The sequence below is a fragment of the Portunus trituberculatus genome, chromosome 10, assembly GCF_017591435.1.
Source record: "Portunus trituberculatus isolate SZX2019 chromosome 10, ASM1759143v1, whole genome shotgun sequence".
Lineage (NCBI taxonomy): Eukaryota > Metazoa > Arthropoda > Malacostraca > Decapoda > Portunidae > Portunus > Portunus trituberculatus.
In genome coordinates this window covers 11,280,860-11,297,834 of record NC_059264.1, presented here as the reverse complement: position 1 = coordinate 11,297,834, position 16,975 = coordinate 11,280,860, and the positions used below count along the sequence as shown (strand labels likewise).

Here is a 16,975-nt window from a genome sequence, read left to right as displayed (position 1 = left end):
TTTTTGTGAGTGTGTGTGTTTGTGTGTGCATCATTCAGAACATTCCAAATGCTAGTAAGAAAGGTACTGGATGGTCTCGTGCTGTCTTAGCCACACACCTATGTGAGGCAGGTTTTTCAACGCAACTTCATATCAACTGGTGACAAGCATGTACAGGTATGAATGATTGGGAGTTAACCGGTACCCTCAATCATTCATAACTTTCTCTGGTAAACTCTGGAATTCCCTGTCTGTGTCTGTATTTCCAACTTCCTATGACTTCACATCCTTTAAGAAGGGGGTGTTCCCCTTTCTTTTGGCTAACTCTATCGGACTGAAAACTAAGTGGGGTTTTCTTTTTTTTATTTCCCTTGTCCAGTTGTTCCCTCTTACATAAAAAAAAATGTGAAAAAAATTATTTCATTATAATCTGTGATGAAAAAAACTCTGCCACTAAAGATGTGTCAGTGCGTACTAAATAGTAATGCTATTCGTTAAGAGAAACAAGCATTATTTCAGTTTCAAAATGAAGCATTTTTTTAGTTACATTTGTTTCACTAATCGATGTTCCTTAATATCAGGTTTTGAACCCTAGTCAAAGGGTAAGCTCCCAACAGTCTACCAGAAATTTAAGAGTTTAATCCACTGACTTAATGCACCGTGACGTTGCCTTGCAGGACACGCAGGACGCGTGGCAGGTTGTGCTTGAGTCATCTGGCTGGTTTTAAGTTGAAACAAGAGGTGCAGGTCATGAATGCTTTAATAAATAATTGTGTACAGTGTGTGGTGCGTGGTGCTCACTGGTAGGCTGGCGGGGTGGGCGCTGGCCTGTAGGAGGGGGCGGGGGCGGGGGCGTAGCTCTGGGGGGCATACTGGGGCTCGCCCTCGTAGGTCACGTCGGCCAAGAAGCCTGAGTCGCCGTTGACGGTGTAGGTGACCCTCTGCAGGCGGCCGTCGGGCAGCTGCACGTAGTAGGATCCCTGGGTGTCGTAGCCGTTGCGCGCCTCCTGAGCGTTGTAGTTGTTGCCGGAGTAGTCGTCCACCACGGCATAGTTGTAGTCGTACCTGGGCGGCGCCTGGAGGGGAAGGAGCATGGCAGTGAGCGTGGCTGCGACTCAGCGCTGTGAAAGTGAACATCCTACTTCAGGAGGAAAGATACTCACGTCTGGGGCGGGGGCGTGGTAGGAGGAAGCTGGAGGGTGGTAGGGCGTGTCGGGGCGGGCGAGGGCGGCGGCCACGAGGGCGGAAAGCAGGACAACCTGGAGGAGGAAGTGTTATTTTTCTGTTTTTTTTATTTTTTATTATATCAATTTCTCGGGTCTTTAGTTCCATCCTTTCACACTCCATTTTGATAATTTTCTTCACTATTTACCCCTGGTCTATAGTATTCTCATTATTTTTCATTTTTCTTTCTACCTCTAATGTATATTTCCAGCCGTTGGCAGCATATGTTATAAACTTCTATCAATTTACCGTTAACTATTTTATATTTTTGCACATTTGGCGCAGTTGTATGGCACTAAAACGGAGTGTTAGTTTTGCTGATATGCTTCCTCTAAGATATCGTGAATTGAAGAAAGACACTGCAAAGTGAACGAAGAAAGCTTCATGAACGCCTAGTACGCCAGACAGAACCGCGGGGAGCTGCAACTTGTCTGTGCGTTACCTTGAGAGCCATGGCGAGTGTGACTGAAGCTGATCTGGAGTGATGACAGAGTAGGGACGCGCCGCCTTATATACTGTGTAGTGTTGCTGCCTCGTGACGTCACGTGAGGCGCGGCCTGAAGGACGCCGCTCACAATTGAAGGACGGGCCTTTGAACAGGGCAAATAATGATCTAGCTTCTGTTGCCTTGCCTCGAGGGTGAAGGTTTCGCAATGCACTCCTTCCTCTTGCAGTGCGACAAACAGACTGCAATGATCACCTTTTCACCTCAAACAACACCATTTCAGGCCTGATGGTGTTGGTGAGATGCTTGCAGGGTGGGCACCTTACATTTCAGGAATACAGTGGACGTTAGATTTTCTACATTCCTTAAGTAAATCTTCAACCAGGGGTCTGAGATACTGTAGTTTTTAATAATTCGTAAACAAAACGTAATATCCCTACTTCCTTGAAGTGTTCACCGCACGACATGACGACACATTGTTCCACTACCAAGCAATAAACTTTGTGTGACGGAGGGCTACTTGCTCGGCAGTCAGCGATTAGTAGCAGTATTGTTTGCCGCGCAGCAATTTTAAGGCTGTTGGAAGAACATAGATATGTGTAGCTTAAGTTTTAATTCACCAGCATCACGCAGGTCTATCCAGACCACAAAATATCGAAGTGGGTTTAAATTTCATCTGCAGACCTGCTTGAAATACACATATGGCACTGGTGTTTGGTTAGGTTAGGTTTCTGCTAAATCTTGAGATACACTTGATTATTGGCACTTACTTTACTCCTTTTACTTGAGAACATTGGTTAAGGAAAACAATGAAGTTGGAGACGGATACGGTTATTGTTTATAGCTCTGGTGTCATGTGTTAGATGTCCAGGGAATGAGAATGTCCATGCTGCTCCTGACATTACTTTGTTCATGGTATTAATTTCAAGTTAGTCTGTGCAGATGTTTTTCTAACGGCAGTGTAGCTTGATGTTTTTTTGTGTTGGTTCTTTGGTCGGTTTCCACTTCTCATATCCTTTTTCTTACTTTAGCACTCCACATAACTTGCACTCATGTTGTATATTTTCTTTACCTTTTGATCACTTGAATTTAAGGAAGAAATTAACTTTATTGTGAAAAGTGTAACCAAGTTTTTTCTATAGTAATTGTAATCTGTGTTTTGGAAAGAGATATTAAGAAAGAACAAGGAATTAAGAGTAGGGGAAGAATATGAAAATGACAGCAAGAACCAAGATTGCAATGAGTTGTCACGAACAAGGAAAAATATAGAACAAAGTAAAAAATTGGAAGGAGTAAATGGAAGAAGAATATAAAAATGAAGATCATAATTACAGTTAGCTTTCACAATTAAGCGAAAAATATAAGAGAAAGTGAGGGAGTAGAAAGAATGATCGGAAACAGAAAAAATACAAACATAAAAGCAGGTAGTAAACTATATTATTATTACTATTATTATTATTATTGTTATTATTGTTATTATTATTATTATTATTATTATTATTATTATTATTATTATTATTATTATTATTATTATTATTATTACTATTATAATTATCATTACTATTGTTGCTGTTATCATTATTATTGTTCAGTCTATTACTATTATTATTATTATTATTATTATTATTATTATTATTATTATTATTATTATTATTATTATTATTATTATTATTATTATTATTATTATTATTATTATTATTATTATTATTATTATTATTATCATTATCATCATCATTACTATTATCATTATTATTGTTAATGTTATTACTATTATTATTATTATTATTATTACTATTGTTATTATTATTATTATTGTTATTATTATTATTATCATTGTCATTGTTATTATCATTATTATTATTATTATTATTATTATTATTATTATTATTATTATTATTATTATTATTATTATTATTATCGTTATTATTATTATTATTATTATTATTATTATTATTATTATTATTATTATTATTATTATTATTATCATTATCATCATCATTACTATTATCATTATTATTGTTAATGTTATTACTATTATTATTATTATTATTATTATTATTATTATTATTATTATTATTATTATTGTTATTGTTATTGTTATCATTGTCATTGTTATTATCATTATTATTATTATTATTATTATTATTATTATTATTATTATTATTATTATTATTATTATTATTATTATTATTATTATTATTATTATTATTATTATTATTATTATTATTATTATTATTATTATTATTATTATTATTATCATTATTACTATTATTATTATAATTATTTTTACTATTACTATTACTATTACTATTATTATTATAAATATTATCTTTATCATTATTGTCATTTTATTAGTAGTACTATTATTACTACTAATAATAATAATATCAGTTTCCTGTGAGCAAGCATGGTGCCTAAAAAATGCTGGAAAATGTCCAGCTGAAAATAGCCTCCAGTTAGTTCGCAGCAATTTTTCCTTGAACTCGAATTTGACGAACCCAAGAGCGAACCGAACATGGATCTTGGAGCAACGACAAAAATAACACGAAACACCGCAGCCACCACCTCAAACAGTTTGGATCAAGACTTTAAGTAACACGTTGGGTTTCCAGTCACAGTCTGCAAAAAACAATCCTTCTTGCGAATATTTCAACAAGTGGTGCAGTTTCCATCATGGCAAGAGTCCCGAGGGAGTGAGACATGTGACAGATGCAATGAATGAGCCCTGGTCGTTCAGTGAACCGCAACGGTTGCCCTGCAGGAGACGCAGGACACGTGGAAGGTTGTGTTTGTGTCGTCAGGCTGGTTTTAAGTGAAACAAGAGGTGCAGGTCATGAATGCTTTAATAAATAATTGTGTACAGTGTGTGGTGCGGGGTGCTCACTGGTAGGCTGGCGGGGTGGGCGCTGGCCTGTAGGAGGGTGGGGGGGCGGGGGCGTATCTTTGGGGGGCATACTGGGCTTCGCCCTCGTAGGTCACGTCGGCCACGAAGCCTGAGTCGCCGTTGACGGTGTAGGTGACCCTCTGCAGGCGGCCGTCGGGCAGCTGCACGAGGTAGGATCCCTGGGTGTCGTAGCCGTCGCGCGCCTCCTGGGCATTGTAGTTGTTGCCGGAGTAGTCGTCCACCACGGCGTAATTGTAGTCGTACCTGGGCGGTGCCTGGAGGGGATGGAGCGTGGCAGTAAGCGTGGCCTCGACTCAGCGCTGTGAAATTGAACACCCTCCTTCAGGAGAAAAGATACTCACGTCTGGGGCAGGGGCGTGGTAGGAGGATGCTGGGGGGTGGTAGGGCGTGTCGGGGCGGGCGAGGGCGGCTGCCACGAGGGCGGAAAGCAGGACAACCTGGAGAAGAAAAAGGAAATTAAGAGATTTGATTCACGGCAAGGCGACACACACACACACACACACACACACACACACACACACACACACACACACACACACACACACATAGGGATGATACCATAAAAGAAATCAATTGTCCTCATATGTTACTTAACATCCATAATGACAGCAATTCTTTGTTTCCTGTAAGAGAGGCACTATTGAATCTTGGCGAGAAGGAAGTTTCATGAACGCTTAATAGGAATCTCTGAGATAAAATCACGGGCTGCACTACCTTGAGAGCCATGGCTAGTGTGACTGGAGCTGATCACGAGTGATGATCGAGGAGGGACGCGCCGCCTTATATACTGTGGAGTGTTACTGCCTCGTTGACGTCACTCGAGAGGCGGTCTGAGGGGCGCCGCCCTCTAGTGAAGGACGGGCCTTTAAACTCTTTGTCGAGATACGGTCGTGTAATTATTATGTTGTTTGTTGCTATTTTTGCTGCTGTTGTTCTTTTATGTCCAAGAGGTTGCTGTGATGCTTTGCTGCACGTTAAAGAAGAGACACTCGGTGGCAGGAGGTAGGGTGGTGAAAGAGGCGGCGAGGTGGTGCTGTGGTGGTGGGCGATGTCCTGGCGGTCAAGGCTCATTATCTGGATAGTTGCGGTGAATGTCACCTGTGCTGGTAATGTGCTTCCGGCGAGTGGAGTGCAATATGTTGGCAAATTTGTGATGTACTGGTTGTGTGGCTTCAGGAAGAGTAAAATTTCTTAATATGTGAAAATGCTTCTTTTTTTTTTTTATTTATTTATTTATTTTTTTTTTTATCGTTATGTCGAATCTGGTATCTTCACCTTGCTGAATTTGCGTAATAGATTCTACTACATAAATATTTTTACGCTTCATGGTATACTATGTAAATCATTTGAGTGTAGGATTAGTAAAATTGAGCTCATCTTGCATTAGGTAGCTCATGTATTTTGTGCTTGATTCTCTACTAACGTTCCTTTCACACGCAATAGCTCTACGGGAAGCAGTTGCAGCAGCTGTTAGCAAGCGTTGTGTTCAGAAGAAACTTTCGCGAGTGTCCAGTGCAGATGGTTGCATTACAATAGCTTGTTATTTAGAGGCAACTGCCACAGACAGTATATTTGTACAAATATGTGGCTGCTTCTTGTGGATAGGCTCGGAAGTGTAAATGTTGGAAGAACGAAAAGGTTCAAGTAAGGATGTTTTAGTTGAAACAGAAGCAGCGAGGTGATCTTTAGGCAGTGATGTGGCTCTCTGGATTGACTTTTAGTGTCTTGTTGCATGGCAGAGAGAAAAAAATATATAGAAAAACGTGAACCATGCCGGGTAAAGGTGGGACTCTCACTTTGATGAGGAGAAGTGCAGGTATTAAGATGGAAAGGGAAAGATTGCATGGATGGGGAATCGGGCAGGAGACCGTGTGACGGATCTCTTCACCTAATCTCTCTGACATTTACTGATAATGATTCAGAAAGTAAGACTGACATCATCAGGGCGTCGCCATTTGTGACACTTTAATCCCTCTCAGTACCGTCTGACCATAGTGTTGACCGTCGGCGCTTTGCTACGGTGTTTACAGTTAATCGAATTTGTTTCTTGCGGCCGCTGTATACGAATTACTATTTTTCATCATTCCTTCGTTTCATCCATTCAATCATCCACTCAATCATCCGTTCATTCATTCATCCATCCATCCATCCATCCATCCATCCTTACATACACTAGAGGGGCGGTCTGAGGGGCGCCGCCCTCTAGTGAAGGACGGGCCTCTGAACTCATTGTCGAGATGTGATCATGTATTTTTTTGTTGTTGTTTGTTCTTATTTTTGCTGTTGTTGTTCTTTTGTGCCGGTGGCGTAGTGGATAAGGTGGTGAGCGTGGGATCGAGTAGACGTCCATAAGTAGATTAGAATCCCACCATGTACCGCCTTGAAAGTAAGCCATTTGTGGAATGGTTTAATGTTGCCTACATGTCACAATGATATCCAGGTTCTAGGTGGTTACACCAAAGATGCTCTTGGGTGGTGATATAGGCCTTAAAATGGGTACCACTATAGATCAAATTGCCTGCGCCACTAATGGGTGGAAGCTGAACAGCGCTTCCTATACGTACTCTTCAAATGTGCCTACAGGCACTATAGGCCGAAGCATTAAAAAAAAAAAAAAAGTTTCACCCACCCAGCCATTCATTTATCCATTTATTTATCCATTCAACAACCAACACACCAACCGATTCATTCATTCATCCGTCCATCCATCCACACACCAACTTATTCATTAATTTGTCCACCCACCCAACCTTTCAATTATCCATTCACTCACCCATTCATCTTTTCATTCATTTATCCACCCACCCATATATTCATTCATTCATTTATCCTCCCACCCATCCATCAACTCAGTCATCCTACCAATATTTCTTTTCATCCACCATTCATTAATTTCTAGCGAATATTTTTGATGTACTTCAACTTTTCATTCTTATTTTATCCATCATTCAATCCATTTACACGTTATTTGATTAATAATTTGATTGATTGATTCATTCATTCATTCACATATTCATACAATTGTTTACTAATTCATTCATCCAGCCATCTATTTATTCATTCATTCACCCTCCATTCATCTCTCCGCCCATTTATTCATTCTTATCTTCATCTATCCACTTAGCCACACATCCAAGCATTTATCCAGTCATCCATACATCCATCTATTTATCTACCCGGCTGTCCAGTCACCCTTACATCCATCTACTCATGTATGAACTCTGCCATCATTTTACGTGGAAATTTATTTCTGAACTGCTTTCAAATCTCTGGAAAATGGCTTGCAAACTGTTTGGAAGCGGCTTCAGAACATGTTGCAAACTTTCTTTTCGTAAACAATATTTACAGGTGTGGACATGCATTTACACACAACAATACTAAACGTTTAACAATTTGTAGCGGCAATGAAGCTTTCTGTGGTAGTTAGTGTACGGAAAAGTGCATTTGTGTTTGGTGAAGAAAATTATCTGTGGCAGAAAATAAGAATAAATGAAATAAATTCAAGTTATTGAACACGGTCTTCTGATTGCTGGAATGACATCTCGTGAGGCCTGAGTCAAAGAAATAAAGACTGTATCCACATTACATAGTTTTGTGTATATTCCTATGTGGATGCGCTGAAGGCAACAGAAGTTTCACATATGAGCTTACCAACACATCATAATGCAGGACGATCCACCGCATTCCGAGGTGTGGCCATACATTCAACACAGACTGACAAGATCTTCTCAATCTTTTGATGGCTAAATCATATTATATTACTAAGCTTCAGGCTGTTATCATGAAATCAGGCAGTGTTGTATTGTGTGTTGTAAAATTCTTTGTAAAAAAAGTGTAGTTTGATAGTTATAAATTACAGTAGATAAACATACTTCAATAGGCTACCTGGATCATCAAGAATAAAGCGTGTGTTGCAAATAAAAGAAAGGAAAGGCTTTTTGAGATCGACTATATGTTGTGTAATACTTATAGCAAATAGAGACAGAAGTGCTTCACTGTCAGGTAGTTGTGTAACATGTGTCGAATGCCCACGTCACGAAGATGTTTCTTAGTGACTTGTTCCGTGTATCTCTGTGACTTGTTCCGCCACCAGAATGTATCTCTGTGACTTGTTCCGCCACCAGAATGTATCTCTGTGACTTGTTCCGCCACCAGAATGTATCTCTGTGACTTGTTCTATTACCAGGATGTTTCTCTGTGACTTGTCCCTGGGGGTCACCAGCGGTGGGTTTTTGGTGAAACAAGAGGTACAGGTCATGAATGCTTTAATAAATAATTGTGTACAGTGTGTGGTGCGTGGTGCTCACTGGTAGGCTGGCGGGGTGGGTGCTGGCCTGTAGGAGGGGGCGGGGGCTGGAGCGTAACTCTGGGGGGCATACCGGGGCTCGCCCTCGTAGGTCACGTCGGCCACGAAGCCTGAGTCACCGTTGACGGTGTAGGTGACCCTCTGCAGGCGGCCATCGGGCAGCTGCACGTAGTAAGATCCCTGGGTGTCGTAGCCGTCGCGCGCTTCCTGAGCATTGTAGTTGTTGCCAGAGTTGTCGTCCACCACGGCGTAGTTGTAGTCGTACCTGGGCGGTGCCTGGAGGGGAAGGATTTGGAGAGTGAGCGTGGCCGCGACTCAACCAACACGAAATATTAGCAGCGACTTGCCATCACAACATCTGTGTTGGGAATGTGAACAGTTGTCGAAAACGAGGTAAGCTACTCACATCAGGAGCGGGGGCGTGGTAAGAGGGTGCAGGGGCGTGGTAGCTAGGGGTGGGTGGATGGTAGGGCGTGTCAGGACGGGCGAGGGCGGCGGCCACGAGGGCAGAAAACAGAACAAACTGAAGAAGAAAAGAAGGTCGTCAGAAACACACACACACACACACACACACACACACACACACACACACACACACACACACACACACACACACACACACACACACACACAAACACACACACACACACACACACACACACACACACACACACACACACACACACACACACACACACACACACACACACACACACACACACACACACACACACACACCATGGCTTCGGTAATTTCCATGCATTTTTTTCTCTCGTTTAACAGAGCATTCACTATACTCAGCAATGCAAGGCAGCGGTTGGCTTACCGAGGCGGCCGCAACCTCATTATCTGACAACAGCATGTTATGTGTTGTGGCCGCCAGTGTTACCGGAGTGGTAGCGTGATTGCCCGTAACAAATGTTCTAATTTTAAGTGGATGTTGGAATACATAGCAGTTCACTCTTAACAATTTGTGTTTTTAGTTTTTATGAAATGTACTTATTTCATAAAAAAAAAAACATTAAGTACTTTTCATTAAAGATTGAAAATACAAATTTGTTATACTTCTAGCAGCTAATCGTCTTATTTTTTACTACTGTAACAAAAACGTAATACGCTTTTACCACGAACGTATAATGCTATTCATTTTGGTTTAAACTTTCGCGATGTTAGTCACTTAGTAACAACTACCGTGATGTCAGTAACTTTCAACCACAGCATGGTTGGTGCAGTTTGATTTCAGACAGTTAAGTCGCCAATCATGAGATTGTCACAAGTCACGATAACATCTTTGCAGAAATTCAGTACCAAAGTCATAATGAGGAAAAATAGCAAGGATGACCAGCTGTTCTTTACAACTAAAACTGTCACAAGTCACCATTACATCTTCCCATGAATTTTTGGAGCACTTCCACGTTGATGAATTTGAAGCATAAGGAAAGAGACGGATTTGGATAGATATTTTTCATCAAGTGTGACAATTGACAAAAACAAAGAAACCCTGTCGTAGAGGCTACGGTGGGTGGTTATGCACTACCTTGAGAGCCATGGCGACTGTTGGTGATGAGATCTAAGGACTGAGGGAAAGACGTCGTCTTATATACTGGGATGTGCCACGCCTCGGTGACGTCAGGTGAGCCTCGGGCCGAGAGACGCCTCCCTCTATTGAAGGCCGAAAGCCGCGTCCCCGACCTCCCCTTCACGATGGAGCTGGTGTATTTACGGCGATTACTGCTGCTGCTTGCTGCTCTTACTGGCGGTGGTGGTGGCGGTGATATCACTACTACTACTTTTACTACTACTACTACTACTACTACTACTACTACTACTACTACTACTACTACTACTACTACTACTACTGCTACTTCACTAGGACCTGATAAAGTATATCCAAGGGTTCTGAAGAAATGCAAGGAAGTCGTCAGCGAGCCTCTAGCGGTACTTTTATGGATGTCACTGGAGTCAGGTGAGGTGCCTACAATGTGGAGAGAAGCTAATATGGTTCCCATATTTAAGAGGGGAGATAAAACCCTAACGTCTAATTACAGGCCTGTCAGCTTAACTTCAATTGTGGGTAAACTAATGGAATCAATAATAGCGAAAAGCATTAGAGAACACCTAGACAAACACGTCTTGATAAATCAAACACAACATCGATTTACGAAGGGGAAGTCGTGTCTTACCAACTTGTTGAGCTAGTATAGTAAGGTTTATAAAGCGGCAGATAAGGGTGATAATTATGACATTTTATACTTAGACAAGCCTTTGACAAGGTACCTCACCAGAGGCTCTTAAAAAAGGATAAAGCACACGGTATAGAAGGTAGAATATTAGGCTGGATTAAAGCGTGGTTAGACGACAGGCGACAGAGGGTAGTAATTAATGGATCTAATTCCCAGTGGGGAGAAGTAGTTAGTGGGATGCCACAAGGCTCAGTTTTAGGGCCATTATTATTTCTAATATATATCAACGACTTAGATAGTGGAATTAATAGTGACATCAGTACATTTGCGGACGACACAAAGAGAGGTAGATTAATTAGGTCTGATTCGGATTCCAGGCCTTTGCAGGCAGACTTGAATAGGATGAAAGAATGGACAGATAGGTGGCTAATGTAGTTCAATATTAACAAGTGCAGGGTACTGAGCGTAAGTAGAGATAATCCAAGCAATAGGCACACGATAGATAACGTGGCACTAGGAAGTTCCAAGTATGAGAAAGATTTAGGAGTCATACTTAGCTCCGATCTCGGTACAAGGAAGCAATGTATTGAGGCCAGAAATAAAGCGAATAGAGTATTGGGATTCATTTTCAGAAGTGTTAAAAACAAGAGTCCTGAAGTAATACTAAAATTATACTTGGCGCTGGATGTACAACCGCTGGTGATTGTTGCCCTGCCAGCGGTCTGTGGTTCTGGAGGTGCTTAGCAGGGAGCATCATCCTTGCGAACTACACGACAGTTATAACGGTCAGCCCTAGTGTTGGGTAGCCAGGCCGTCGGTATGGGGGTGGCGTCCCCATCACCGAATTCCTTGGGGTGTCAAATCCCTTCCTGGTAGGCCTCTCCTGGTCGTGCCCCCTTGAGTGGGGTTGTCCGTGAGAGAGTAAGTTCCAAGCTGCTCCCCCATCGTCCTCTTCGGAGACTTAGTGCTACTGCTTGTTTTTCTCATTTGCTTGGGAAAACGGCGGTAGTAACTAATTATGACTCTCTTAAGGTAGCCAAATATACTTGGCGCTGGTCAGGCCACATCTTGACTATGCGGTACAATTCTGGTTCCCACATTTCAGGAAGGACATAGCTTTGTTGGAGTCAGTGGAAAGGAGGATGACTAAAAAGATACAGGGACTGAGGGATATTTCCTATGAAGAGAGACTGAAAAAACTCAATCTGCATTCCTTAGAGAGACGTAGGTTAAGAGGAGACCTGATAGAAGTATTTAAGTGGTATAAGGGTTTTAACAAAGGGGACATGAATGTAGATCTTAGGATCAGTAGCAGGGACAGAACCAGAAATAATGGGTTTGAAATTGAAAAATTCAGGTTTAGGAAAGAAATGGAGAGAAACTGGTTTTCAAACAGAGTGGTTGATGAGTGGAACGGTCTCAGTGGTCATGTAGTCAGAGCTGAGTCAATAGGAAGCTTTAAAAGAAGGTTAGATAAGTTCATGGATGGGGAAGATAGATGGAATTAGGTAGCTAAAGCACACTGGGACTGCCTCGTATAGAGCTGGCGGCCTCTTGCTGCTTCCCTCTTTTCTTATGTTCTTATGTTTTAATCCTCCCAGTGCCTTCGGACCATAGTGTTGACCGTCGGCGCTTTGCTGCGGTGTTTACAATTAGTCGAATTTGGTTTTTGCTGCTGCTGTACACAAAGTCCTGCTTTTTATTATTCCATCTATTCATCCATTCAACCATCCACTCAATCATCCGTTCATCCATTCATCTATCCTTACATCCACCCACCTACCCAGCCATTCATTCATTTATCGGTCTATTTATCCATCTAACAACTAACACACAAACAGATTCAGTCATTCATTCATCCATCTATCCATCCATTCATCCATCCATCCTTCCATCCACACACCCTTTCATTCAGTAAATTATCCTAACACCCAGCCTTTCATTTATCCATCAAGTCGCCCACCCACCCGTCAATCCACTCAGTCATCCTACCAATACATTCTTTTTCATCCACCCATTCATTAATTTCTAGCGGACATTTTTTTAAGTATTTCAACTTTTCATTCGTAGTTCATCCATCTTTCAATCTATTTACACGTTAATTGATTGATAATTTGAATCATTCATTCATTCACATATTCATACAATTATTTACTTATTCATTCATCCAGCCATCTATTTATTCATTCATTCATCCCTCCATTCATTCTTTTTTCCTCATCTATCCACTTCGCCACACATCCACGCATTTATCCACTCATCCATACATCCATCTATTTATCTATCCGTCTATACAGTCACCCTTACATCCATCTACTCATGTATGAACTCTGCCATCATTTTACGTGAAAATTTGTTTCTTATCTGCTTCCAAATACATGGAAAATGGCTTGCAAACTGTTTGGAAGCGGCTTCAGAACATGTTGCAAACTTTCTTTTCGTAAACAATATTTACAGGTGTGGACATACATTTACACACAACAATACTAAACGTTTAACAATTTGTAGCGGCAATGAAGCTTTCTGTGGTAGTTAGTGTGCGGAAAAGTGCATTTGTGTTTGGTGAAGAAAATGATCTGTGGCAGAAAATAAGAATAAATGAAATAAATTCAAGTTATTGAACACGGTCTTCTGATTGCTGGAATGACATCTCGTGAGGCCTGAGTCAAAGAAATAAAGACTGTATCCACATTACATAGTTTTGTGTATATTCCTATGTGGATGCGCTGAAGGCAACAGAAGTTTCACATATGAGCTTACCAACATATCACCATGCAGGACGCTCCACCGCAATCCATACATTTAACACAGACTAACAAGATCTTCTCAATCTTTTGATGGCTAAATCATATTATATTACTAAGCTTCAGGCTGTTATCATGAAATTAGGCAGTGTTGTATTGTGTGTTGTAAAATTCTTTGTAAAAAATGTGTAGTTTGATAATTATAAATTACAGTAGACAAACATACTTCAATAGGCCACCTGGATCATCAAAAATAAAGCGTGTGTTGCAAATAAAAGAAAGGAAAGACTTTTTGAGATCGACTATATGTTGTGTAATACTTATAGCAAATAGAGACAGAAGTGCTTCACTTTCAGTTAGTTGTGTAACATGTGTCGAATGCCCACGTCACCAAGATGTTTCTTAGCGACTTGTTCCGTCACCAGGATGTTTCTTTGCGACTTGTTCTGTCACCAAGATGTTTCTCTGTGACTTGTCCCTGGGGGTCACCAGCGGCGAGTTTTTGGTGAAACAAGAGGTGCAGGTCATGAATGGTTTAATAAATAATTGTGTACAGTGTGTGGTGCGTGGTGCTCACTGGTAGGCTGGCGGGGTTGGCGCTGGCCTATAGGAGGGGGCGGGGGCGTGGGCGGGGGCGTAGCTCTGGGGGGCATACTGGGCCTCGCCCTCGTAAGTCACGTCGGCCACGAAGCCTGAGTCGCCGTTGACGGTGTGGTGACCCTCTGCAGGCGGCCGTCGGGCAGCTGCACGAGGTAGAATCCCTGGGTGTCGTAGCCGTTACGCGCCTCCTGGGCATTGTAGTTGTTGCCGGAGAAGTCGTCCACCACGGCGTAATTGTAGTCGTACCTGGGCGGCGCCTGGAGGGGAAGGAACGTGGCAGTGAGCGTGGCCGTGACTCCGCGCTGTGAAAGTGAACACCCTCCTTCAGGAGTAAAGATACTCACGTCTGGGGCGGGGGCGTTGTAGGAGGAAGCTGGAGGTTGGTAGGGCGTGTCTGGGCGGGCGAGGGCTGCGGCCACTAGGGCGAAAAGCAGGACAACCTGGAGGAGGGAAAAGAAATGAAAAGGTTTGATACGCTGCGAGACGAACACACACACACACACACACACACACACACACACACACACACACACACACACACACACACACACACACACACACACACACACACACACACACACACACACACACACACACACACACACACACATTCGATTTGAAATGGAAAATATTACTATGATTTTCTTTTGAAAGTCTTCACTGTCTACAGTAGTTTTTCTTTAAATGTTCGTGAAAGAAAGCAATCGTTGTCACGGCGTGCTGCAGCCGGGCCTTGCACTACCTTGAGACCCATGGCGAGTGTAACTAGAGCTGATCACAAGTGATGACCGAGGAGGAACGCGCCGCCTTTTATACTGCGGAGTATTGCTGCCTCACTGATGTCACATGAGCCGCGGCCTGAAGGACGCCGCCCGGAAGTGAAGAAATATCTATTAGAACAGAAGAAATAATGTTTGAACTGATGCTGGCTCGCCTCGTGAGACAAGGTTTCACACTGTAGCTACTCCCTCCACGTGCAGGTCGACTAACTGAAACTAATGATCACATTTCGTCGTCACAAAAATATCGATTTTAGCCAGTTATGTTGATGTTGGTGAGATTATTTCCTGGTTGGGTTTGTCATATTTCACGCACATGTCAAAGAATTTAGAAATTTGTCGCTAGGAACTGATTATCTTTCACCTCTAGTGGTTCCCAGCGTCATGTACTGTGCTAATACGTAAAGAAACCTTCCCCTGTTGTCTCTCTGTGTTCGATCCTCGTGTTGCTCCCATTCTCTGAAGCTACGAAACGAATCCTTGTCTTGAGATTATTTTTTCATTCAGTTTATATACTTTACTCGCAACTGACATTTTCCAGATTCTTTCAGTAGGTTCCCGATCTCTTCTTAGTTATGAGCAAAGCATCCCAACTTTGGCTTTCAGATCTTTATTATATACTTAACTTCTGTTCTTCAACTCACACGTTCATTCCTAAATTTTCTTCAGTTGATACAACTATTGTCCATCTTACGAAGCATTTATATCTGTATGTTTTTTCTTCCTTCCTTCCGTCCCCTTCATTGCTTATGTGTCAGCTCCAGGGATCATTATTGCAGTTATTGTTATTACTATTATTCTCTTTACCTTTGTCTTGAATGATTTTGATGTTATCATATCGCCATGTACTCTAAACACTTTTCTTCTCATCCACCACTTGGCATCTTTTTTTTTTTTTTTTTTTTTGTCTCCTGCTATTTTCTCCCCATCACCTGTCTGGTGCCTGGGCATTGGAATTCCATCTCTTGCTACATTCCCTGGTTCACAGTAAGAGTAGAGCTGCTCGGAAGGAATTCTGGTAGGTTGTCTCCCACTGTAGCCACTATAAGTATTCCTTAGTGTATAGGTGAAGGACGTGGCGGGAGGAGCAGCGATATTCCATACTGGAAGGAGCCAAAGCATATCTTGGTCCTGCTCTCCTTTTGTTCTTTATGCAAGACAGGCTAAACAATAACAAACTATATGTATGAAAGATTACGGTCTTTAAAAAGAACTGAATTAAATCCAGAATCACATTAAAAAGTCTATCTGCGTGTGTGTGTGTGTGTGTGTCTCTATGTGTGTGTGTGTGTCTGTATGTGTGTGTTCATTGTTTGATCTGCTGCAGTCTCTGACGAGACAGCCAGACGTTACCCTACGGAACGAGCTCAGAGCTCATTATTTCCGATCTTCGGATAGGCCTGAGACCAGGCACACACCACACACCGGGACAACAAGGTCACAACTCCTCGATTTACATCCCGTACCTACTCACTGCTAGGTGAACAGGTGCTACACGTGAAAGGAGACACACCCAAATATCTTCACCCCGCCGGGAAATCGAACCCCGGTCCTCTGGCTTGTGAAGCCAGCGCTCTAACCACTAAGCTACCGGGCGTGTGTGTGTGTGTGTGTGTGTGTGTGTGTGTGTGTGCATACTTTCTTGTCCGCTTCAGTGTGCCAGAAATAGTATACGTCATAGGCGTCGTTAAGTCTATCTTAAGGGGGCTGAAGCCCCCATAAAATATTCTTAAGCCCCAAAAATTATTTGTAGTTTTTTTTTATTATTATTAAAAATTGCAGAAAAACTCAACTTTGTAGTACTTTGAAA

The 16,975-nt window shown here is 41.9% G+C and overlaps 3 protein-coding genes and 1 pseudogene across 3 annotated transcripts; all 4 read right to left on the bottom strand.

The window, feature by feature from the left end:
- Positions 1-703: 703 nt before the first annotated feature.
- On the bottom strand, positions 704-1,679 carry LOC123501801 (cuticle protein-like). Its single transcript, XM_045250819.1, has 3 exons — positions 1,646-1,679; positions 1,143-1,238; positions 704-1,055 (listed from the first exon to the last, which is right to left on the bottom strand). The coding sequence occupies exons 1-3, from the start codon at positions 1,655-1,657 to the stop codon at positions 777-779; spliced, it is 387 nt and encodes a 128-aa protein (XP_045106754.1). The 5' UTR covers positions 1,658-1,679; the 3' UTR covers positions 704-776.
- Positions 1,680-4,483: 2,804 nt separating this feature from the next.
- On the bottom strand, positions 4,484-5,291 carry LOC123501800 (cuticle protein 21-like). Its single transcript, XM_045250818.1, has 3 exons — positions 5,268-5,291; positions 4,895-4,990; positions 4,484-4,807 (listed from the first exon to the last, which is right to left on the bottom strand). Exons 1-3 carry the CDS (start codon positions 5,277-5,279, stop codon positions 4,529-4,531), a joined length of 387 nt encoding a protein of 128 aa, XP_045106753.1. The 5' UTR covers positions 5,280-5,291; the 3' UTR covers positions 4,484-4,528.
- Positions 5,292-8,807: 3,516 nt separating this feature from the next.
- On the bottom strand, positions 8,808-10,419 carry LOC123501799 (cuticle protein 19.8-like). Its single transcript, XM_045250817.1, has 3 exons — positions 10,397-10,419; positions 9,266-9,382; positions 8,808-9,135 (listed from the first exon to the last, which is right to left on the bottom strand). Exons 1-3 carry the CDS (start codon positions 10,406-10,408, stop codon positions 8,857-8,859), a joined length of 408 nt encoding a protein of 135 aa, XP_045106752.1. The 5' UTR covers positions 10,409-10,419; the 3' UTR covers positions 8,808-8,856.
- Positions 10,420-13,997: 3,578 nt separating this feature from the next.
- On the bottom strand, positions 13,998-15,476 carry LOC123501798 (annotated as a pseudogene).
- Between the last annotated feature and the right edge of the window lie 1,499 nt (positions 15,477-16,975).

Coding starts and splice junctions, on each gene's coding strand:
- LOC123501800 (XM_045250818.1), bottom strand. Junction 4,808..4,894: donor ACCACGCCCCTGCCCCAGAC/GTGAGTATCTTT, acceptor CATCCCCTCCAG/GCACCGCCCAGGTACGACTA.
- LOC123501801 (XM_045250819.1), bottom strand. Junction 1,056..1,142: donor ACCACGCCCCCGCCCCAGAC/GTGAGTATCTTT, acceptor CTTCCCCTCCAG/GCGCCGCCCAGGTACGACTA.
- LOC123501799 (XM_045250817.1), bottom strand. Junction 9,136..9,265: donor ACCACGCCCCCGCTCCTGAT/GTGAGTAGCTTA, acceptor CTTCCCCTCCAG/GCACCGCCCAGGTACGACTA.